Source organism: Pipistrellus kuhlii, unplaced genomic scaffold, assembly GCF_014108245.1.
Source record: "Pipistrellus kuhlii isolate mPipKuh1 unplaced genomic scaffold, mPipKuh1.p scaffold_m20_p_1, whole genome shotgun sequence".
Classification (NCBI taxonomy): Eukaryota; Metazoa; Chordata; class Mammalia; order Chiroptera; family Vespertilionidae; genus Pipistrellus; species Pipistrellus kuhlii.
The window spans coordinates 14842770-14853689 of record NW_023425404.1 but is presented as its reverse complement, the minus strand read 5'-3'; the positions used below and the strand labels follow the sequence as shown (position 1 = coordinate 14853689).

The 10920-nt window shown below is 54.7% G+C and overlaps 1 protein-coding gene across 1 annotated transcript in view; it reads right to left on the bottom strand.

Annotated features, from left to right (window-relative positions):
* Positions 1-1134: 1134 nt before the first annotated feature.
* The window catches only part of MAP3K9 (mitogen-activated protein kinase kinase kinase 9), a 74288-nt gene continuing 64502 nt past the window's right edge, over positions 1135-10920 (bottom strand). Inside the window, exons 10-12 of the mRNA XM_036432686.2 lie at positions 9425-9537; positions 7714-8517; positions 1135-5655 (exon numbers count right to left, since the gene is read on the bottom strand). Of these exons, the coding sequence (XP_036288579.1) occupies positions 5171-5655; positions 7714-8517; positions 9425-9537 (1402 nt within the window). The 3' untranslated portion in view covers positions 1135-5170. The remainder of the gene's footprint in view (positions 5656-7713; positions 8518-9424; positions 9538-10920) is intronic.

Genomic DNA, 10920 nt, shown 5'->3' with positions numbered 1-10920 from the left:
TGGAAAAGCAAATGCCAGGGCTCCCTCAGAAGCCCAGAGACCAGGCTGCTTCCAGGGCCCAAGCCAGAAAATGGAACAAAGGCGGGGGGTGGGGGGGTGGGGGGGCCTGTCTCATCTCCTCTGGACAAAGGAAAACTCAACAGTCTGAGCAGTCTAAACTAAGAGGGCTCACCTGGCCTTCGTGGCCAACCCAAGGCCCAGGGCTGGGCCAGGTTAATTAGGCACCTGAGCCCTGTTAATTAGCCTTAATCAGCCAGGACTCCAATTTCTGCCGCCCACCTTCCAACACAGGTGCCTGAGTTGGTGAGCTCCCAAGCAGCCAGGCCAGGAACAAGCCACGGACTGAGGAAGCAGCAGTGGGTTGTCCCTTCAGACGTGGATTTTTATTCATTTGAATTGCTGATCTAAGAAAGCAGTGATTCCTCTGAAGGAAGTGCGGCACATTTGGAAATGTGTGACTACAACAACTGTAGCTTCACAGGACATCATCCTTGGGCCTGAAGCCATGGAAAGAGGCCGGTGGTTTAGTAGGTAGAAGCATATGAAATTGCTTATTTCCCTTTTATTTTATTTATTTATTTTAACCTACAACCACTTCCCCCCCCACCCCCCCAACACGCATATAATTTTCTCCGTAAAGAAGCAATCTAGCAAGGTGAGACTTAGCACTGGACCTGGGCTCCAGGACTACACATTTTAAAGTTAGAAGGGCTTCGTGCTTCAGATGGGGCGGCACTGTCCACAGCTCAAGGCTGAGCTAAGGCCCACGGCAGGAAGCGAATTCTGCAACCTCACAGGCCTAGTATAAGGGCAGCTCAGTCTCCGCATTCCTGCAGTCCCTGCGGCCTCCCTCACTTCCCATCACAACCTGCAGGCTGTCCTCACCTCTGACCCAGGGGGTCAGTCTGTGAAAGGCCTCAGGAAAAGCACGGCCCTCCTGAAACTCAGCACCTGCTTCTTCCCCGAATCCTTCAAGAGGCAATGGATGTATAACCCATGGACTCGGCCTGGGGCGGGAGGATGGGGGGGCGGAGGGGGGGGCGCACCAGGGTGGGCCCGGGGTGAAGGAAGTCAATGGGGGAAAAAGGGGACATCTGCAATATTTTTGGCAATAAAGACAAATTTTTTTAAAAAAATTGGCAATGGAGTGTTTCTGACCTGCCTGAGGATGCTACACACCTGAGTCAAAAGCATAGGCTTAATGAGAGGAAAAGGGCCCGTTCTGGGCTCTGAGGGGCCTGTCAGAAGTGAGCCGTTCACAGCCATCCCGTCTTCAGTACCCACTGCTCTGTGCTTTAATAGCAAGCTTAAAGAGTTAGGGATGCTCAGGAGGCGTCTCCCTCCTTGTAGGGGAAAGGGGCAGGGGGGCAATGTGTGGACTGTGAAGCAAGAGCGTTGACAGTAAGTCAGGCCTTGCCCAGCTGGCTGGCCTAGCTCAGTGGTTGAGCATCGACTTATGAACTAGGAGGTCACAATTTGATTCCTAGTCAGGGTACATGCCCAGATTTTGAGCTCAAACCTGTGTGTGTGCAGGAGACAGCTGATCATTGTTTCTCGCTCATCATTGATGTTTCTATCTCTCTCCCCCTCTCCCTTCCTCTCTGGGAAAAAAAAAAAAAAAAAAAAAAAATCAGGCCTCGCTGCCCTTGGGTGTCCCATCACGTCCCTGAGCAATCGTGGTCTGAGAGAAGAGGGCTGTGTGAGGAAGCGCATACCATGACACATGCCCCACAGGCCAGCTGACCCTGACCCAAAGATGCTTCCAGGGTTTGGCCTGATTCCAATCTCTAAACAAGTTAAGGCTCTGGGAGTGTCTCCAAGAAATCAGAGACCCCACGCCATGTCATTCCGATGCTGGCCCCTGCCACTCCCTCCTCGGTGAGACAGGAGTGGTGGGGATGATCTACCAGGCATGTTAAGTGGGGGGATTTGGAAGGAGGCTTGTAAACATCAGGTGCTACATAAATGCAGGAGACGAGCACGGGCCTGACCCTGGGCCCTGTTAATCGCACAAAGCCAGCTTCTGATCACTCCTCCTCAGAAGACAGAGGAGACAGCAGGCGAGTCCCTAGAAGTAAAGGGTGAGAACCACACTGCCAACTTCAGCAGTCCGTCCTCACTGACCTCCGGATACTTGTGCTCACTGCCCTTGGGAGGGAAGTAGGCGATGGCGGCCTTTGCAGGGAGGAAATCTGAGAGCGAAGAGACAAGCCCGAGGTCAGCCGGCAGCAGCAGAGTGAGGAACACAGCCAACTTGTTCAGGTCTCAGTGCCTGGCACCCGACTCAGAAATCCAATCAGCCAGCTTTTTCATTCCTCTTCAAGCCTTCCCCCTTCTCTACCAGCAAGGCCATCAAAGGTAGAAGGAAAGTGATGTAATTCTGTGCTAGATCAGGACGAAAGGTTAGCATTATTCTGAGTCATGCAAATATAAGATAGCACCACCATCGTTGTCATCATCATAACTACCCAACCCTCAGGATACTAAAAGATGGGAAGTTAAGAGCATTCACCAACGTCTCTTAGAAATAACATGAGGACATCCAGGACATCTACTCAGCCCTGGCAGTGGCCTGGATGCCCAACGAGGTACATGAAGGATAATCTCTGTTCAGCATCAGTGGAAGGAGTCAACGGATCTGAGGATAAGGAGCAGAGAGCAGGGTCTGTTTCCTATCAGCATCTTCCATGTAGGAGCACTGGCCAAGAGTGAGGTTAAGTCTCTGAGGAGAGAGGAAAGGGGAAAGGGAGGCCCCCTGGTCCCCAGGTTCAAGACCTGAGCCTGACCATGACCACAGAGGCCAGGGAACCTGAGTGGACAGAAAGTACCTCACATCTGCTACCTTATAGGATCCTTATCCCAGGGGCCCATCAGAGAGAGATGGGAACTCCATCAACATGGAAAGTCATGGGAGCATTTTCAGAATAACCCTGCTTCTGCTTTTGGCAGTTACAGTTCTTCCCTCGGCAGAGACCCAGCCTGCTGGCTCCCTCCTGGATGGAGGAGTGAGAACAGCATTCAACTGCCACTCAAGGGACTTGACCGCCATTCGGTTTATGCTATGCTGGTTACACTTCCAAGAAAGATGGCTACCACCTAACAACATGGCAAAAGTAGAACATGATTGAAGGAAAACATCCCTGCCTCACACCACAGAGCACCGTCCAGAGTCAGCATGGTTTGGATCACGCTGCAGGCTGCACCCCACATCCCCCAGAGAGCCATTTAGTGGCTTACAGATGTGTTAGTAGCTGAGACTGGAGCTATGCAGAGTCCAGGGAGGGGAACAGAAGAGACCACCTGTGTCCCGCTCCCCACCAGGAATGAAGAGGGGTCCTGGCTGGAACTGCTGACGACTCACAGTTGATCCCTCCTAGCTAAGGGAGGGATCGGGGCAAAAATAATCTCCTTCACGTAGGCTTCACCGAACAAAGACGAGGAGAGGATGAGATGCAATAGCAAACCCTGGGCCAGAAAACAAATAGTGCCTTCCCAGCCAAGACTAGGGGGGCGGGCCTTGAACCAAAGGGCTAGAGGGCTCATAAAACAAGGAACCATTTGAAAGCCAAGGTCACCCCTTTTGCCATCCCCACGGCAGGGTGTCTGTCACAGGTGCAGAGAGAACAGTGACCGTATTTATCACTCGGACCTACTTGATCACCACTGACATTCAGGCAGCAAGAGCAAGGGGCCTGCAGGCTGGCCACCAGCATCTCCAGAGCAACGTTCCAGGGTAAGAAGGTGGTGGGGTGACATACAGAGTCCTGACGGGGGAGGTGCAGGACCTAACGACTCTACCCCGCATCAAGCTGTCATTCCCACTGTTCCCACGGACACAGGAGGCCTCACAGTGAGTGGAGCAGTGAAGACACACAAGAGAAACTTCCAGAAGAAGCTCAACATTCAGGTCAAGAAATCAAATTCCAGAAATGTCAGGGTTGGCCACTGTTGTCCTTCCTACCTGGCTCCAGAGTCCAGCATTGAGGCCATCTGTGCACAGAGACAAGAGGCCCTGGCCAGTGGCCAGTGCCCGTTGCTGTACACGGGTGGCTCACTACGCACCTACAGTCATCACCGCCGCCGCACTACCTCCAGCCACGGAGGTACTGCCACGGGCTCTGTTTTACTTCACGGGCATTTCAGAGTGGATGGCCTGGCTGAGAAGGGACACCCTTGCCCAGTTCCAACCCCTGGTGTCAAGGACCCTCCACCCCAACGCCATATGCTATTCTGGTGCAATGCAGAGATATCTACTAACCAAACACGGGACCCAAAGTCCATTACTTCCAGGGACTGGAGGAACACTCGCGGGAAGGGGATGACACATAAAGATCAGACTACAAAAGGGACAAAAGGAGGAACTGTGACTCTGGCATCCCAAGAAATTAATCACGGGACGAGCTTATGTTTGTATCAGAAACGGGCCCGACCATAGGTGGACCCCAGGGAGGAGATGGGTGCCGAAAGGAACAAGGACAGACAGACTCCCGTTGCCCTCTTTACTGCAGCTGAACTGTATTTTCCCTAACACCCTCCCCGCCGCCCCCAGTTCTCACTGAGGCAGCTCCCCTAACCGAGGGCAGGCTCAAATAAAGAGGTGGCACCTGGAAGTGCAGGGAGGTAGAGCCGGGTCCATCATCCTCCAGTTGGCATGAAAGAGCTTAGGACTTAGAAACGCTCACATCAAACAAGATTCTGATTCCTGGGTGTTGGGGGAAGAGTGTGGAAGGGGAATAAAATCAATCACAGAACGTCCAATACTGATGCTTGGGAAGGCTGAACTCGGGGCTAACAGAGGGCCCCCAGACAGGCTCTGGGCATACCCAGGGGGCTGAGGAGCGGGAGCAGCAGACAGATTTGGCTGAGTGACGCCGCAGGGTCACCCTAAAGGCGAGGAAGACTGTGGAGGGTGAGGGACATGCACGCACCCCCTCCTCCCCTACAACCAGAGCCGATAGCCACAGCCCCTCCAGTGGACACGGATAAAAGGCCCTGCAGGGCCACGGACCCTCTGAAGTGGCTCTGCTCCCACCCCTTCCGTCTTCAAAGTGCATTATCAGTGCAAGAAGTGGGACTGGATCTCAGGGGTCCAACTCTGAGAAAGGGCTGTGCCAGCCAGCTCCCCCATCGCCTCCTGCGCCCCCCTTGCCCACCCCTGAGCCTCTTCATGCTAAGACCAGAACTCTTGCTGGATCTCATAAGGGGCAGGCCTGTGAGCGCTCAGTTCAGCTCTACACAGTGGCACAGTGCTGTCCTGACTCTGGCCCTCTGCGTCCAGGTCCAAAAGCGTCCGCTCGGTGGGGGGCAGCGGCCCCGCCTGGAACGGGAGCAGGGCGGGGAGCCCAGGCCGCTCCTCCAAAGTGCTGCTGCTGCTAGCAAGGCAGGAGTCCAGGTTGCTGGGTGTCTCTGTGCTGGAGCTGTTGGCCGGGGAGGCGCTACGGGCGTGGCTGGGGGACACAAACCACCAAGGGTCCAGCCGCTGCCGGTTGGCAGAAGGACGTGGCCGAGGCAGGAACTCCAGGGTCTTGGGTCTCTCCAACGTAGAGTCCTGCTGTGTGTTCCAGCGCCTCGGGGTTGGGGGAAAAACTACATTGGGGTCAGGGAGACGGGGGAATTCACCTGGGTCTCGGCTGGGGCTGGGGGTTTTCAACATTCCTGGTCAAAAAGACAAAAGGAGAGGCATCAGATGAGAGTCCCTTGTTTCTGGGCCAGGTGTATTCTGCTCCATCCCCACCTTGTCAAGGCCCTACTCACTTGGGATAACACAAACAACAAGTATTTAATGAGCGCCTACTATGTGTCTTGTAGTGTTTTGGGAGGTACTGGAAAATACAATAGTGAACTAGAAGGCCAGGGCCACTATAACTGACAACAATAATGGGACATATGGGGACATATCCTATTTAATAAAGAGGTGATATGCAAATTAACTCTCATGCCCTCACAAGATGGCTGCCTACAACCAGGCTGGCAGGGGGATGAGGGACAACTAAATGACTGAACAGCATGGGGTGACCAGGTCAGCGGGTGGGGGGGGTAGTTGGGGGCAACCAGGGCAGCTGGGGGGGGGGGGTCAGTTAGGGGCAACCAGGCCAGCAGAGGGGGGCAGTTGAGGGTAACCAGGCCAGCAAGGGAGGGAGGCAGTTAGGAGCAATCAGGCCACCAGGATCGGGCCTAAACCGGCAGACGGACATCCCCCGAGGGGTCCTGAATTGGAGAGAGTGCAGGCTGGGCTGAGGGGAACCCCCTCTCCCCGTGCACAAATTTTGTGCACTGGGTCTCTAGTATCGTATATAATAAAAGCCTAATATGTAAATTGACTGACCGGCAGAACGAGTGGTTGCTGTGATGAACACTGACCACCAGGGGGCAGACGCTCAATGCAGGAGCTGCCCCCAGCCACAGGCCCCAAGCCAGCCAAGGTGGGTGCCAGTGGGCCCCCCTCCCCCAATCACCCTGCCAGTCACCTCCCTCTGCAGGAGGTGACCAGTGGTTGCAACAGTAGGGGGCAGGACTGGTGAGCAAGCAACACCAGGTCAGCCAAGGTGGGTGCCAGGAGCCCCCCCCCCCCCCCCCATCACCCTGCTGGTCACTCCACAGATTGGCTCTGATCGCTGGCCAGGCCTAGGGACCATACCCGTGCATTGGGCCTCTAGTATCTATAATAAAATGACTTAAGTAAGATGTTCTCAAACTACAACTCACAGGCCAGCCACCTGCGTTTGTAAAGAAAGTTTTACTGGAGCAGAACCACACCAACTGCCTGCTTTCCCACTGCAGCAGTGGAGGTGAGCAGTTATAACAGAAACTGTATGACCCACCAAGCCTAAAATATTGACCATATGGCCCTTTGCCAAAATTGTTTGCTGACCCATGACTTAAGGAAATGTCTGTATAAACATGTGATGAGAACAAAGCTAGGTGTCAGAAATCTAAAGATGATTAATATAGGGAGAGGTCAGATATTTATGTTCAAAAAATCTAGAGAGAGGAGGGACAGCTGAGTGGTTGAATACAATGATCATTTACAGCAAATCCCTGTACTGCATTGTGTGACCTACGGGATTAGAGGCGGTTTCCAGTCAGACCCAGGTCTTCTAGGGAGGAAGGGCTAGGGATGGGAAAGACCCGGGAAGGGCGCAGGCATGCCCAGGTGTCAGGCCTATGTGCAAGCACAGCGATTCACCTGGACACACCTCCACTTCCGGAAAGTCAGCATGAGTAAGGGGTGAGTGAGAAGGGCACGAGGCCTGGGCGGGAGCTTGCCTTATGAGTGTGCCTGGACTCAGGCTATATAATGAGAGGTGAGAGCATGGCTACGTGGCAAAAACATCCTTGTTCAGGGCAAGCTCCTTCCGGTAACTGCAATCTCTTCCCACAGGGAACAAGCAGAGCTAGACTCCCACCCTCCTGTACCCTGATGCTGGCCCTCTGCACCCAGGCCCAGAGCACTGCCCTGTGCTCTCCCAGGCCCAGGGCCCCAACATCCACAGGAGCCCAAGCCCTGGCTCAGGTCCTTCCTAGAACCTGCCTGTCCTTCCTATAGAATCTGCCTGTCTTCCTTTGCTGCTCAGGGAAGACCCCCTGAGGCACAGGACAGATCAGCCATCTGGGTTGGCTAAGTCAGGGGAGGAATGGAGTTCACTCTAATACCCCTACTCCTGGGGGAGGCACAAAGGCAGGAAAGGGGATAGAAGAGGGGGCAGGTCTCACCTGCTCCAGGGCTGGGGCTCAGCCCATTGCTGGAGGGGCTCCTACTGGCCAGGAGAGCCGCTGGCTTGAGGGCCCCGTCAGAAGGGGTTCGCCGGTGGCCGCTGGGCTGCGTGGGGGCTGTGAGGGTGACGTGGGTGGGAGTCAGAGACTGGTTAGGGTCCCGTTTGAAGCGCTCCACTCGGATGTTGACCAAGGGGTTGTGGGTGCAAGGGGTCGGGGGTGGGGCCTCCACCGGGCTGACAGGCATCTCGTACACCACAATCTCATCGCTGTCCGAACGCAGCAGGGAGCGTGTGGAGTTGCACTCGGAGATGGAGGAGAGAGACAGCAGTGTGAGGGAGGCAGAGGGGTCGCCTAGCAGCAGCATGGGCTCCTCCTTCTTGAAGAGCTTCCGGGATGGGGGGCTGGTGCTCCGTCGAGGACGACTGGCCCTCTGAAACAGTCCCTCGCGCCTCTTCTTCTCCTCCCGGGCTGGTGGCTCAGGCTCCTCTGGGAGAGGCAGCTGGCACTTGCCGGCTTCCAGCAGGTCAAACCCTAGGCCTGTGGCTGCGAGAACAGCCCCACAGCCAAGCAGAGCCACCTCGCAGCGGCGGTGGTGGGTGCCGCCCCGCTTGAGGCTGTTGGTTGGCGTCAGCTGAGGGGTACTGGTGGCTGAGTTGACTGGGGTGGGCTCCTCGTGGGCTCCGTCACTGGGGGGGCCATCCCCGTCCTCTCCACGAGGGAATGGGATACAGAGGTAGGACTGGTTGGGTGAATGCTGTAGACGGCTTTCCCCGCTCCCTGGGCCCTCGCTGTCCTCATCCTCTGTGAAGTTGAGAGTAGACGGGAAATAGCAAATGGGAATGCAGCAGCAACAGTAAGAGGCTGGTCCTTCTCCCCAACCCAGGCCTCCTGGCTCAGTGTCAGGGATGCAGAGGTCAAATAGTCAGGTGGGCGAGATGGGGGACTGAGCACTGAACCAACAGGGCTTTCCCCCTCCACACTCAACTCTCCATTCCAGAGCTTGTTTCCCTACCTGCAGAGGCAGATTTGCTAATTTTCTACTTCTTTCCTAGGGACCCTCAACACAAGAAGAGCAGTGAGTTTTCTAGAACAATAGATAGACAGAAACATCCCTTTGGAATTGCAAGGGACCTTGGATTTCTAGAATGACAGCTTAAAGAGCTGTCTGAAGACTGGACTCTTGCAAAAGGATTAGAATCCCCTACATTGGCGAAGGCCAACCTACTCTATAGACTGACCTAGTATGACTTTGGAAATCTACAGAGATAAATAAGAGGATGACTATCTGAGAGAGAGAGCCTGGAGAAGGCCTCCCCCATTCAGTGAGCTCCCTTAAGAGGAAGACTGCACTGCCTCTACAATCATCTCCTGTTTTATGGACATCCTACACTGAAATATGAGGCAACAGACCCAGAAAAGGGAAATGCCTGACTTAAGGCCTCACCCTTCTGCACCGCCCTAAGTGGACGCTCACTGGCCCCTTGGGACAGAAGGCCAAGGGCAGGCTCCATGGCAGCAGCAGTGCTTGGGAAGACTCAATGAAATGGCAATAGGGCAGACGAAGAGGGACTCTGGTGGGGGACCAGGACTTGACTAAAAGAGGGGACGACCCCATGAAGTAATACTGAGGGCCCTACGCAGTCCTAGAAGGTTGGCAAGAATTCCCCGGGGGGCACAGGGAGAGAGTCTACACGAGGGCAAGGCTTACCCATCTCTGTAAGGCTGGTGAACCCTGGCAGGGCCGGGCTGCTCCGAGGGCCCTTCCCCAGGTTGGGGGCACTGGACGACCACTGTTTGTATCCATCTACCAGGGACTTGAGGCTAAAGAAGGGGAAAGGAGGAAACTGTTAATACTCCACCCTCAGTTCCACGGGCCTGTGGAAATGTGTCTCCCTTCATTACACCAGAGCCCTACAGAGCCGTGGGGAGCAGGCAACACGCCTGACTGCGCCCACCTGCTTCATGAACAAAAGCACACATGCTCCAGGGTGAGGAAAGCAGGGGCGCGACCCACCCCTTCACATGCTCAGGGCTGTGCAAGGATCTGATGGGCAAGCCGGGAAGCGGACAGAAGGAATAAGACTGCCCAGCACCGGCCAGGGTCTTGCCTGAGCCCATCTTAGGGGAGAGGCCATCCATCCACAGACACTGAAGACAACACACTGGTGACTTCAGAAACACTGCAATGCCATGCCAGCCAAGCCCCGGACAGAGGAGCAGGCACAGACGGCCAGGCCACTCCACTCACATCATTTCTCAATGTCTCCTTCCAAGCGTATGGCATGCTCAGGCAACTTTCAAAGCCATTTGCTTTCCAAAACCAAAAATCAACCAACACAGCTGCACCAACCCAGTGCACTTTGGGACAGACCTATGTGGGGCGTACGTAACGTTGTATTCGGGCCCTCGGTTTGTCTGGGACTGGAGAGCAAAAGGTCAGGAGCTTGCTTTCATCCCTGGAATCAGCTCACACTAGCAAGCCAGCAACTACATACAAAGACTGGGAAGCCCACCACAACCCCCTTACAGGTGTGTATGTATGTGGGGGAGCCGGGGGAGTGGAGTTGGGGGCCCAGAAGCACTGGCCTTTCCCTTGAGGACAATGAGAGGAAGGACAGGAATCTATGCTATGGTGCCTAAGACAGTGGTCAGCAAACCACGGCTCATGAGGCACATGTGGCTCTTTGGCCCCTTGAGTGTTCTAACACCACTTCTTCAAAATAGACTTGCCTAGGCCGAAAACCGATTTCTGCGCATGGGCCACGAAGTTTCAATCGCACTGTACGTGCATGCCCACTCGTGGTATTTTGTGGAAGAGCCACACTCAAGGGGCCAAAGAGCTGCATGTGGCTCTCGAGCTGCAGTTTGCCAACCACCGGCCTAAGAGACACCAGGATTAGAACTTGAGGTGGCTCTCATTTGGGGGCTAGAAAGAGCCATTCAATGAAAGCCCACTCTTCCCAGCTTATCTTGAGGGAGAGAGAAAAGCCAGCTTTTTCCATGACTTCAGACCTGTTTCAAGTGCTACCACAAATACCAATGGATTAGAATACATTCTAGCCACCAGTGGCGTGAACCAAAATACTCCGCCAGAGAGAATAAGCAAGCTGCTAGAACCCTAACCTGGGACTTCTGCCCGATAATCTTAGAACAACACTGCCTCCAGCTCTGGGTCCAAGGAAATCCAGGTTAGCATAGTCAGAG